Raw genomic sequence first — 13,852 nt, forward strand, 5'->3', positions numbered from 1 at the left:
TGAGAAAATAGTATTCATCAGAATTTCTCCCGAAAATAATAAGAATAATATTTTTCTCTTTAATGAGATCTGGCATAATCATCTTTGGGTAAGATGATTTATACATAATTTATACATAATAGATTTTCTTTTTTTTTTTAATTTTTTTTCAAGACTAGCAAATAACTTCAGAACAGCAGTGGAAAATTAGAATGTAAACATTGCCTGAACTCCCCAGCCTTTGCGTGCAAACACCGGGGTTTCTTTTCTTCCTAATGTTTTTAAATCTAGTTTTTGTTTTGTTTTTAGTTTCAAGATCCCCAGACATTCACATCTTGAAGTGAAGATATATCACTAAAGGTTGCTAACCTCTAACAGCTTTAGAATAGAGACTAAATGAGTCTAGGTTGACTAACTAAAATCAATAATAAGAACCATGTTCAAGGGCAGCAGTAACAAAAAGGCATTATTAAACATTTCTAATTAAAAACAACTGTGGCTAATGCCCAAGTTCTTGTGCCACAGCTAGGGAGCCAGGCTGCAGCTGCCATACCATGCCATAAGGATGACAGTGAGATGCCATCACTCAAGGGTCTACAGGTAGCACACCAACAGGGACCAGCAAGATAGCTCAGCCTCTAGAGGCACCGTGGTTGACCTTCTAAGTCACTGGCTCTGTTTTAGAGCACATATTCATTCAATGAACTGACTCGTTACCCCCCCCCCCCAAAGGGATTTTCTATAAACCTAGTGCCAGGAGGCTGCAGGGAACCCAGGAGAAAGCACAAGAAAAACCTGACTGAAGAGTCCTAAGCATTCATAAACATCAGAAGTCCTAAGTGACACAGAAAAGAGAACCAAGAGAAATATCGAGATTACTAAGGAGGGAGACATTTATTACAGAGGGTCTAGCACTGAATGCTTCATGGAATAGTTTGCAACCTGCCTAGGTTTGTAGGTTGAGTAAAACAAAAATCTTATTCCAGAGGAAATACTGAGGTAAGTAGAGTCATGACAGCAAATGGCTGAATGGTCCTGATGAGGGCTGGCAGCCTGGAAAGGCTTTGCAAGCCAGAGGATGGAGTTTAAACCTTGCCTTATACACAATGAGAAATGTACATCAGCTCTGGAGCAGGGATATGCCAAAAGTGCAATCCCTCATGTAGATTAGCTCAGTTGTCCCACACAGAGAGAAACTCAGAAGCACACTGAAGGAATAGAATTGGGAAGCTACTAAAAAATGTTAGCCATCTATCTGAGAATCAAAGAGTTGGGCCTTATTTTAATCACCCCAACATAAATTCCCTGTCTAACAAGAAATGTTATGAAAGGCTGGTCAAACTTAAAATAAACGAATATATTTAGTCTCTCTGACTATTTATTGAAGGCAGAGACAAGCGTCATCAATCTTCGCCTTTGGGAGACAGCAGATGGCATTCTTGGCAGCGGACCCACTCAGTTGTGTTCTACTCAGACTAGTGCTGCCCTGTCTGCTTCGCTTCAGCATCTCAGAAGGGGTGAGCAATCCCAAGTGCCACCAGTGGTTCAAGGGGCCACCCCAGGCTTCAGATTTTAGCAGCTGTGAACCAAACGCCTACACTAGAGTGGACAACATCCTTTCCTCTCCTGTGAAGACAAGGTGCGAGGCCTGAGCACGCTACTCGACCTTTGGAGCAACTTCCTTGGAATTCTTTTTTTTTCTTTTTTTTTAATTTTTTTATTGGATATTTTGTTTACATTTCAGATGTTATCCCCTTACCCCATACATACTCCTGACCAGGAAACCCCTATCCCATCCCCCCTCCTCCTGCTTCTATGAGGATGTGCCCCCACCTCCCCCCCTCCCACTCCCCACCCTCGAATTCCCCCACACTCAGTGTCAAGCCTTCATGGGACCAAGGATCTCCTCTCCCACCTATGCCCGACAAGGCCATCCTCCCCTACATGTACAGCTGGAGCCATCTATCTGAGAATCAAAGAGTTCATCAAAGGTCCATCCCTATGTGCTCCCAGGCTGGTTCCTTGGAATTCTTAAAGCCCAAAGGAAAACAAGAAAGAAGCAAAGGGTAGAATTGGGTTTTAGTAAGTGGCTATGTACGCAAAGCTCTAAACTCCTGATAGGCAGTCTGCATTTCTAGAAAAGAATTGGTTAGGTCTTTTTTTTTTTTTTTCCCAAGACAGGGTTTCTCTGTGTAGTCTTGGCTGTCCTGGAACTCAGTCTGTAGACCAGGCTGGCCTCGAACTCAGAAATCTACCTGCCTCTGCCTCCCAAGTGCTGGGATTAAAGGCATGTGTCACCACTGCTCGGCAAATTGGTTAGGTCTTAAGACAAAGAAAATAATCTTCATGAACACTGATTCCTTGTGCTCTAAGATTTCTACAATAATAATCCATGATGTTGGTAGTGGAACTCGTGGATAAGGGGAAGTGACCTGTAGCATTTTCTGCATGGATTAAATGCCTCAAATTTTTAAAAAGTCAATTATAGAACAGTTTTGCATATCAACTGTACCACCCCAATTTATGAGGCATAGCTTGGGTGTCAGTGGGATAGTGGACAGGCCCATTCATGCCTAAGGAGTTTAATTTCATTTAATACCATTCAACATAAACCTTTGGCAAAGGGTCGCTCCTCACCCCCGCCCCCATCCATGTGTATGTGTGTTTGCCAGTGCACATCCATGTGAAGGCCAGAGGTAGTATAGGATCTGATATCTTCCTAGGTTGCTCTCTCTTCATCTTAGTTTTGAGACAGAGTTCCTCCCTGCTATACCAAGTTGGCACATGGTATAGCTAGCCTGGCAAGCCGGCAGCCCTTCCCTCCACCCCCAGGTCCACGTTTCCCCCACCTACTCTTGCTCCTGCTTGTCTGGAGGACGTGAATTCAGACCCCAGTGGTTGGTTTTGTTTGTGCTGTTTTCCTAAACCTTCTTTTCAGACAGCAAACAGCCAGCCAGTAGAATGCCCATCTTCAGTGAAAACATCTAAAAGCCCTGTCTGTGGCTTCCAACCAGTGTCCCCACACTATAGCCCAGATGCATCTGACTTAATGAGACAAAAAGGCCTGGTTCATCTCAGCAGAAAGGGGGATTTTTCAAAAAATTAACTCCTCCAGAAACTCAAGGAAAAAGGGAGGCACCACAGATGGGAGCTGGGGGAATCCATGGACATGTGCACAGTATAAAGTCCATTTTTGTGAATACAGGGAAGCCAGACTAAGATCCCCAGTTGTGTGTAGGACCTTGACCACAATATATGTTGGGGGGGGTGTTAATATCTGGTGCTTCACTCACTGAAGAAAAAAGGAAACTAAGAGTACATCCAATTCAAGCAAACAGAAACACAGTGTATATTATTTTCATAATCAAAATTTCAAGAGAAGGCTCTAATCTCCACTGGGGTAACATCACTATAAGCATGTGTTTTGGTTTTGTTGTTGTTGTTGTCCTAAATAAGTCCTCAGAGAAAATCCAAGTCCAAGCTGGAAAACTCATAAGGAAAACAGGGCAGTTCTGCTCCCTCAGACAGCACAGCTTCCTGCAGAAGAGCAGCAAACAGGAATGCATTCATTGCTCTAAAAAACAAAGACCTCACTTCTCTTAAATATGCTTATTAATATTCAGTCAGTTAAACATAGGTCTTTCCCAGTTGCCATCATCAGCCCATAAATATTTAGTAGGGGGAGATGCAGACACACATGTACAGAGAAAATACTCCTTCTTCCCCAAGCCTCAGCTATGCATGGAATTGGACACAAGTCTCAAAAGCCACATTGGAAACAGGAACATTTAAGGCTGCACACGATCATCTTCTGGGAGAAAATGGCTCTCCCAACCCAGATTCCAAAGCCTTCTCTCTATTTTCCAACTCTAGAGAAGGCCCCCAGCATCTTAGAAAAGCCCTGAGGTAAGGACGGTGCAGACTTTTACAGGCCACTTCCATCCACAGCCTAGTGTGAATCGAATCCATGTTTTCCAGCCTCAAATGGATTTTCAAAGAATACGGGACTCCTGGTTTACACTCCTTGTTTACCCATTCCACTCCTGGTTTGGGTAGCCAAGGGGTGTTGGTAATTGATGAGTATGGTACCTTCCCCAAAGGTAAATGGCACTCCTGAAAAGGACCATTGACTGTGTGTCTTCTGAGTGCCAGGTACCTTTACAAATACCTCATATTCATAACCAGTCCAATCAAAGATACTACTGCTTCCACTTCACACATGAGGGAAAGACAGAAGGTTCAGTAGAGTACCTAAGGTCATTCGGAAGGAGCTGACTCTTCAGAGCTGGGGCTGACTAAACTCTGTTTCTTCCTCCACGGAACTCCGTATTGGCAACCCCAACTAGCATATGCTTTGTTTTATTTTGTTTCTGTTTTCATTTTGAAACAGGGTCTTGCTATGTAGCCCTGTGTAGCCTGGAACTCAAAACCCTCTTGCCTCAGCCTCCAGAACACTGGATTCAGGTAGACACTGCCATGCCCTGGCTCACAACTTCCTCCCAGGACCCGGCAAAACCAGAAGGCTGCACTTCAGCCTGCAATGATTCTTCCACAGGATTCTCCAACCAAGAAAGCTTACAAGGACGTCACAGAACTCACTGGTCTACAGATGCTATAAAGTGACTTCCAGTTTTAAAACCTAACAGGACTCTCTCCAAAACCAGTGATGAAGGCCGATGCAGCTCATAAAATATTCCATTAAACCATTTCTGTTCGATTAGCCCCATGTGTTTCTTTCCCGGAGGCTGTTTGAGGGAAGACAAGGTACAAACCTTCTCTCAAGCCAAAGGCCCCTTTATACCCCGGAAAGCCTCAGGACGCAAGCCTTCTAGTCTTCCCTTTCTTGCTCTCAACTCTGCACAGAGGAAACATGATTAACCAGCCTTCCTACCAGAGGGCCATCTCAGATGGGCCCCAGGGAGCCACTTCTCATTTACTTAAGTGATTGAAATCTCCTCTCTCTCAGTTACTCAACCCTGCAACACCAGCCAGCAGATATAATTGTGAAGCAGGTAAGTTCCTCTTACTGCTCACTGCTCTACAGATTTGGTGCCAGCAAACGTTGCAAATTACAGGGTATAAATTTAGCAGGGTGGGTCTTGACACACATTCCTGCAAATTACATGTTCCCGCACTAGTAGAAAGTGCATTAATTACTTTGGGTGTATGCACAACTTCCATTTACTCAGGGGCTTTCTGGAGAGCATCAAGCAACCTGGAGTAATCTACAAAGATTAAAGCATAAATAAATAATGCCTGCTGAGTGAGTGGGTCTTCCCAGAGCTCTTGGAATTAGAATTGTTAACTTTCTCCCTGTGGATTGTAAGAGTCAGAAATGCCCATTGTGTGTGGTTGAAGATAGAATGACCTAAATCAAGCCCTATTGTGGGATGATGGGCACAGCATTCAACTAGGGGTGGCAGAAACATCAGAAACTTCTTTCCTGCAAGGCTGAAAGATTTGTTTCCTATACAAGAATGGGGTGTTGCCAGCTGTGGCAAAGCAGATACAGCCAAAAGTGAGAACAGGAGGCATGGGATCAGGGCAGATTTAACCCAACAACCTAGCACTGTCCACATGCTGGGTGCTAGGCTAAGTACACAGGAGTCTTCACCAATATCTTCATATGATTCCACCTTATGAAGGAGGAAGGAAACAGTGGCAAGGTCACCCAGGAGGAAACAAAAGCTAAATAAGTCACCCAAGATCATATAACCAGAGAACCATGAAAGCCAGGTTCTGTGTGGCAAGCAGCTTCAGTATCCAGAGGGGCAGCTTGGCCCCAGATGCCCCTAGGAGTAGGAGAGGCAGAAAAACACCAGGGCAAATGCATCCAACAATTCACCGTGTCTGTTCTGGGCACACAGCTGAGGACTGTCACCAAGGATGCCCATTTAACATACAGAACAACTCTGGAGGCATCTTATACCCCTGGTATAAGATGGGAAAACCACAGTGAGAAAAGTCAGGTTCCTCCCATTAGAAAGTGGTAGGTCCAACATATTATCCCATTTGCACATGCCTCCAAAACTCTCAGCTCTTCTCCCTAATCTGTGAGTTCTCACTATGTGGTTTAGGGGAAAATAAAAGGATTAAACAAAATCAACTGCTGGGGTCAGATGTAAATTACCATGGGGATGAATTACCAGGTCCCTGCCTCCTATTTGTAGCAGGATGGGGTGAGAGAAGGCCATTACCTGGTCCCATCTAGAGTGGACACAGGGGTTGTTTAAATTGCGTTTCCATTTTACTTTCTACTTTGTTGGAATTATCTCTATCAATAGCTGTAAAGTAATAGGACCATAACCAGGGGTCCTACCCTCTATTGCCAAAGGGAAGCTATAGGATGATCCATCTCAGGAGCATGACCCCATAAAATAGGGACAATGACACTAAAGATAAGCCATTTTCTCCAAGAAGCAGTATGTGGCAATATTCTATGAAATATGACCAACACATTCATATGTTCACACTCTCTTGCCTCCTCCTTCCTCGTCTCCCTTTCTCCTCTTTTCCATCCCTCCTATCTCTCCCCTTCTTACTCTCTCCTCTTCCTTCCTCTCTCCCCTCCCATCTTTCCTCTTCTCTCTTCCTTCCCCTCATCTCTCTCCCTTATCTGTCCCTTCTGTTTCCCCTCTTCTGTCCCTCTTCTCTCTCCTTCTCCATCCTACCCCCCACCTTTTGGAAGATCAACATCCCTGTGGATGAAGAAGTTTGGACTTCAGTAGGAAGCACAGGTGACATGGAAGGAACAGAAGCTATTACCACCACAGCCTACATGTGCTTCATATTTCAACAGAAATAGGGTATCAGAAGGGAAGCTGCCCAGTTCCAGAACAGGCAGGACTCACACCTACGAGGCACCACACACACCAGTCCAATCCACTCAGACGGGACGTGGCTATTCAGAATGATCAGTCACCAGCAGGTGAACCTCTCAGCACATTGGATATTGATAGGGTATTTCCTCTTTGTAATCATAATTTGATGGATTAATTACACTTGGAACTCTTGAGCACTCAGGGTTATGACCTCAATCCTGACTTCAGGAAATTGCACATTCTTTGTGTTAATTGGAATTGGGTATGGTTTCACCTAACAAAAATGTGATGGTAACCCAACATGGTTGCTCTGCAAAAGAAAACTAATAAATGAAGTTGGCGCTGTTATAAGGCAAGTCATTCTTAATAATTTGTGATGTGCCTTCAAATGGTGACCCAAGTGCCCCCTTACTATTTAGGTGGTCCCTAATTCTTATCTACCAGAAAGTTGGAAACAGTATGTTAGGTGAGGTCTCTTGGGCCCTGGCCAGGCCTTAGCAAGCCAGGATGAAAATCAATTTGAAGCAGTTTGTCTGTGTTTCTTCTTTCTTTTGTGTGTGTGTGTGTGTGTGTGTGTGTGTACACGTGCGCATGCGCGCGCTCACATGTCTGTGTACATGGTGGTACAGGTGCTTCTGCATGTGGAAGTTAAAGGACAATCAATCTCTAGGGTCGTGCCTCAAAAAAAGTGTAATCTCCCTTTTTGGCCTGTGGCTCACTTGTTAGGCTACCTGGCCACTGAGTCCTAGGATCTGTCTGTCTGTATATCCCAGCACTAGGAGTCACCGTGCCTGGCTTTTTTACATAGATTCTGGTAATAAAATTCTAGTTCCTATGCTTGCAAGGCAAGTACTTTAACAATGGAGCCATCTCCCTGGGGCCTGTTCATCTGGATTCTGACCTTTCAATACATTGTCTATGCTGCCTAAAGCAGGGAAGACACCAACAGGCTCCTCCCCAGTGCGAGCCACAAGAGAGGCTGAGAAAGATCCAATGAGACCCTAGAGAGACAGAAAAAACACCCAGTAGAGATCATGTGGACCCTGGGGACTTCTAAAAGATTTCCTGTGCTCCTCTGCTGATGGGAGAGCAACAGCCACAGAATCATGGAGTACTGACTCCCCACCAGAAGGGACCACACAGATGCACGCTCTACAGGACTCCGTGCTGAGTGTGTGTCTGTTGAGAGCCACTTGGTCCTTGGGGGCAGAAATGGATGTACGCGGCTTCTGCAATCCCTTTGAATCTGAAGAAATGCCCGAAGTGTCCACCAGCTAGAGCTACAAATGTGCTACCACGATACCACTCACAAAAACTAAAACTCAGAAATGAAAGCCCAGTTTTGGGGAGTGAGTAAATAAATTCTAGAGCGTCGGCTGGACTGAATTCAATATGGCCATTAAAGTAGATTTGGATGAGTTGGCAAAGCGCCCCCCAGAAAGAAGGGGAGGTCCACTCAGGAGACTCACTGAACTGTGTAGCACAAAAAACTGAACTAGTATTAGAACATAGCTCCTGGTTAGAAGACAACTGGGAAACCAATTATCTTCACAATAGAGACTGTAGAAGAGAAACCTGAGAATTACATTGGCCAAGAAGACTGGGGAAAAATCCCACACACCCCCCGCTCTGTGTGCGTGCGTGTGTGCGTGCGTGCGCGCGCATGTACATGTATGTGCATGCCTTAAAAATAACTGGGGATACAATTTAGAGCTGTGTGCCAACTACAGAAGGACCCTACTACTGCGCCCCATCCCCAGTTAGAAATGTTTTCATAAATAGAAAAGTGCTGGCTCTAGTAAACTGGAAAATGGACATTAAAAACTACACACACATTCATACAAATATCAAACATGACAAAAAGGGCAGCCTGTCAAACTTTAACTGAGTGGTGCAATTACTAGTGATTTTTATTTTCTTTCCATCTAAATCTATTTTCTAAACAAACAACGAGGATGTAAATAAATGTTATTCTTTTAGAATTTTAATGAAGGTGACAGTTATCACAGAACCAGCATACAGTAACTCAACACAGGCAGAGAATTTAGAAAAAATCATTTCCCCCATTACTAAATTAACAAAGCATTTGCTGAAAGAACTGCCCAGTTATACCTGTGTGGAGCCCACTGCTGAGAGAACTCTTCCACAGGATCCTTCTGAATGTCAGCCTCACTTGAGAGTTAGCCATACCACAGATATTTACATGTGGAGAATCCGGATTTCTACCCACTGGTGTTCAAGTCTGGGGAATATCAACCCCTCCAGTCTTGATCCAATCTCCATTCAACTCTAATCTCTTTTCTCAGCCTGTTTCCAAATGGGGAGGGACCAGCTAGAACACTCAGTCCTCAAGTACTGGGCAAACTAGTTCCAGCACTTCAAAAGCCAACTCTCCCTTGGGCCTGACAAACCTAGTGCTAACAGCTGCAGGGGAGCATAGTCACTTACACTGTGCCTGCTTCACATAGGGCTCTGAGCCATCCCTTGTGCCAGCCCCTGTCCTCATTCACCCATCATCACAACAAATGATATCCTACAAGGTTCACTAAGTCACTTCCACAACAAAGTGTCCCATCCTGCCCCTGAATCCAACCATTCTTTCGTTGACCTGCATTCCCAGTGCCCCTTAGGATGTGTACTCGGTTCCAAGCTGGACCCAGGCAATTCACCTCACATCTGTATTCCATAAAGACTGTAAGGAGACTAGGAACAGCAACAACCTGCCATCATCCTCTTGAGCAATACCAAGCCCAGGTTTTACACACAGTAGGTGCCAATCAATATTTTCTGACTGAATTAAGTCAATGAGCTCCCTCAGTGCAGGGTCCAGGCTGGCTTCATTTTCATCAGAAATGAGAGCTCCACTCAGTGTAGCGTGTAGCTGTGGTTCCCATTAAACGTGTGCTGAATGAAGGACTGTAGCGGGCTCACACGAGCAAATGCATCAGCCTGAACAGCTCTCCCCACGCTGCACCAATGATCAAATTTCAAAGTGGAGGTGACCAGGCCAAAGGATAATTCATCCCCCTAAAGACACTAAGTGTCAGTTAAATTGCTGTATTTAATAGGGCCTGACTGGGATGAGCCATTCTGAACAAAAGCAATAACTGCTCCAGTAATGAGTCTCCTTTAAATTTCTATGACTACTACTACACAGCGTCCAAAGACAGCCACCAGACCAAAGCCCATTAGCTATCAGCTCACTTACAAACCGAAGAGCCCCTTCAGACCCATCTCTGGCCTCTCTGGAGCCCAAAAGGTCCTAGCCAAGGCTGATGGCCCTCGGGGGCTCATTCTGGGATTGCTGCTTGGCTTGTTGTTGTTGTTTCACTGGGTCTCATCACTAGGCTCTGAGTCATCACGCACAGGTACACAGACAATCCTGACAAAAAGGGAATTCTCCACGTCTAAAAGGAGACAGGGCAAAGGCCTTATAGAGTCAGTCTGGTGCTGAGCTACATGTTCTGCGCTTCGGCATTTCATGCCCCAGGATGGTTCCCAAGCATCAGACATGGGGAGAGGAAGCCTTTATCTGCTATGAGAGATTATATTCACTGACATTGAGAATAATAAAAAAAAAAAAAAAGGCGAGCACATATAGCAAGTATGTAACAGCAGTTTGGACAGGCAGAACAATGGAAAACATCTCTTTGGCCTCAGTTATTCCAGGAAAGGGGACATGGAAGGTGAAGGACGAAAGCTTGGAAATAATACACTAACATAGGCAAACACTGATCGGGGTCCCAGTAACCAAGAGGAGCCAACTTCCTTCAAGAAAAGACCTTCAAACCCCAAACAGATGCCCAGGTTGCCCTCAGCATAGTCCATAATATTACTGCAACCCTATGGCTAGTGGCATAAGCCTTAGATTTTTGATCCAAAAAATGGGAGTTTCTACCACTTAATCATAAACATATTTGTTATTTTCTTGAGCCTATGATATTGATCAATTGCTCTGTTCACTACCTTGTTTTCAGCTGTCCATCTGTTTATAGGGCAAACACATGACTGTTGTCATTTGACAAGTGATGAAGCACATATAGGTGCTTCCACAGATAAATAGGGAGCACGTGGAGAAACAAGGACTGAACTCAGAGGTCAACAGTGGGTTAGGGGCTGTGCTGACATACTGGGAGTTCAAAGAAGATGGCACACTTTGGTTGAGTCTGCCTCTTTTAATCCAATCCGTATTGTTTTGGTCATTAAACATCTGTGTTTGCTGCCTTTATTCCTTCTGTGCACTCCTGTCCCAGGCCCTTCCAATTAGTCAGACAGAGAAGACATTTATCCTTCATCAGAGGACACGATCAATGCCCAACAGAAACCCTGCAGACTGGCTGTCAGCAAAAATCAGGCAATGTGGGCTTTTCCTTTTAGTTCTGAAGGTAACCTTGCTGTGGGCCAAACCTGCAGACTCCCAGTCCTTCTCTCTCCACCCCACTTACAAACCTCAGCCCAAACTCCTAACTAAGCAAAGGTGTTGGCCTCTCTGAGTTCGGTCCATTACTAGTGCTACACTCATAATGGAGTCACGAACAAAGACACCGAATCTGTTGTGGGTGTCTCTCAGCACAAGAAATGCCCCTGCTGGTTTCTATTGCTCCGCTCATTTCATCTTACACTTCCATATCACAGTCCATCACTGACGGAAGTCAGGGCAGGAACGCAAGCAGGAACCTGTAGGCGGGAACTTAAGCAAGGTCACAGAGGAACACTGGTTACTGGCTCGCTCCCCCTGGCTTGCTCAGTTTGCTTTCTTATACCCCTTAGGACCGTCTACCCACGGAGGGATCCTTCCATATCAATCATTAAGGATATGCCCCATAGGTTTGCTTACAGGCCAGTCTTATGGCTGTATCTTCTCAATTAAGGTTTTCTTCTCTGCTGACCCTAGCTTGTGTCAAGTTGATTTGGGGGGTGGGGGAGACACTGGGAAAAACAAACAAATCAGCAATGGCCTCTCAGACCCTAGAGGCTGGAGCAGATCTGAACCAGCTCCTAACTTCTAGAGGCCTAGAAGTTCCTAGTCACTCTTCCCTAGTCACACCACACAAACACCAGAACCGTTTATGGACCTGACTCTCTCTGCCCCTCAGAAGAAGCCCCCATCCCACTCCCCAATCCTGTAGTACATGATTGTACTAAAATGTTCTTTTCTTTGTATCTCTACCCACAATTAACAGATACCAAATGGAGCTTCAGGCACATACCCGGGTCTCCTCTCCCTCATTCCCGACACGTATACTTCCTGGTTTTCTATCGCCCGGTATACCAAATTTTACTTTCAGTGGAAGAGCGAGCTAGATACCTGTCATCTAAATAGCAGCCATTTAGGAATGTTGAATGTCATTACTATAAAATGCTGAGAAAATAGTATCTTGGGCTAAAAAATAAACAAATGAATATCCTCTGTAAGTAAGGCGACATGCTGTGCTGACCGGAGAACAGTGTTCCATGCCCAGGGAAGCTGACCCTCACATGCCTGGAACTTCCCTGCCCACCCAGGGCCCCACAAGGAGGCTACTCAGTACCAGCACCTTTGCTCTTCCTGTGTGTTTGTGTAGGACCGTTCGTACATTCATGTTACAGGGGAGGGTGCCTGAGAAAACCTGGGGTCATCACTTAGGTGCCGCCATCACTTATACAAATATCTTGGAGGTCTTGAATTTTCCAAGAACCCAACGACCTCCTTGCAACCTGCCTGTCATCCCTTCTCCAGCACTGAGATCATAAGGGCTCCCTAGCACTCTAGCTTTTATATGTGGAACCTGAAATATCGAACTCAGGTTCTTACTGACAAGCCATCTCCCCAGCCCTCATTGCCAGAGCCTTTACTAATCCCAAAACTGTCCCAAATGTAAGAGCCCCCACGCTCCTGGGAGCACAGAGAAACGAGACACAGAAAGCATCATCTACAGTCTCAACCACTTATCAACTGAGTAAGCTTGCCATCCTGACACTCTGAGACTCAAGTTTTCATCGGCAAAAAGGAGAAAAATTTATAAAAATATGGATTATGGATTCAATATGATGGGTCACATTCAGCAACATTTAAAGACATGGAAGGGAACAGATTAGAATAAATCTAAATATGTTAGGAACAGAAAGAGTATCTTTTAATTCAGTTTTTATATAATATTCTAATCTGCAATTTAAATGTGACTTTTAAACAGATTTATTGAGATAAAATTCATACACTATTCAGCTCCACAATGGAAGGCAGGCAACTTGTACACCCATCACTACATCCTACTTCATAGTGTTCCAAAGCCCAGAAGGAAGCTTTACACCAGGCCAGCCACTCCCCACTTCCTTCTACACCCCCAAGTCCTCTAGTCAACCTCCTCTTGCTTCTGTCTCAGTGGGTTTTCCTCTTCTAGATAGCCCCACAATGGTATCACTGAAATTCATGATCTTTTGTAATTGACTTCTTTCATTTGCCAAAGGTCAAAGGACACCTGTCTTCAATAGGTTTCAGTACTGTGCTTCATTCTCTGGCTGAGTAACATGCCACCGTATGGATGTACCGCACTGTATCTGTCCACTCACACAGCAATGGGCACTTGCACTTCGGAGCAAGTGTGAAAGCTGCTGCCATGAACCATTCACACATGAGTCTCTGTGTGACTATATAAACATGTACCTATGGGTCACTGTCAGAACGTCTTTAGCGTGTGAGCTACAGCATCCCAAGGACTCACTACACCGTTGTGTGTGTGTGTGCGTGTGTGTGTGTGTGTGTGTGTGTGTGTGTGTGTGTGTTAATTCTGTTGGTGAATTTCTGCTTTCTGAACAGAATAAAGACCCTGAACTCATGCCTGGCTCTTGGCACAGGCTCATGGCACATGCCTTTAATACCAGACCATGGGAGGTAGAGGCAAGCACACCTCTACATGTTCAAGATACCTGGTCTACATATTAAGCTCCAGGTCAGCAAAGTTACATAATAAGACCCTGTCTCAAAAGTAAACAAGCAGACAGCAACAACAAAAGACCATGACCTTAAGGCCCTGTTCATGTTCACACAGCCCTAGGGATTACAGTAGCTAACA

The 13,852-nt window shown here is 44.9% G+C and overlaps 1 protein-coding gene across 4 annotated transcripts in view; it reads right to left on the reverse strand.

Moving 5' to 3' along the window:
* Ldlrad3 (low density lipoprotein receptor class A domain containing 3) overlaps nucleotides 1-13,852 on the reverse strand; it is a 234,752-nt gene that overhangs the window by 186,802 nt on the left and 34,098 nt on the right. For 2 of the 4 annotated variants that reach the window (XM_076929338.1, XM_076929337.1), the window contains exon 1: nucleotides 8,913-9,003. The exons of the other annotated variants lie outside the window; for them this stretch is intronic. In XM_076929338.1, coding sequence (XP_076785453.1) covers nucleotides 8,913-8,988 — 76 coding nt within the window. In that variant the 5' untranslated portion in view covers nucleotides 8,989-9,003. Of the gene's footprint in view, nucleotides 1-8,912; nucleotides 9,004-13,852 lie in introns of those variants that run through there. 4 annotated transcript variants of the gene reach the window in all.

This window comes from Arvicanthis niloticus, chromosome 2 (assembly GCF_011762505.2).
Source record: "Arvicanthis niloticus isolate mArvNil1 chromosome 2, mArvNil1.pat.X, whole genome shotgun sequence".
NCBI classification, from domain to species: Eukaryota; Metazoa; Chordata; class Mammalia; order Rodentia; family Muridae; genus Arvicanthis; species Arvicanthis niloticus.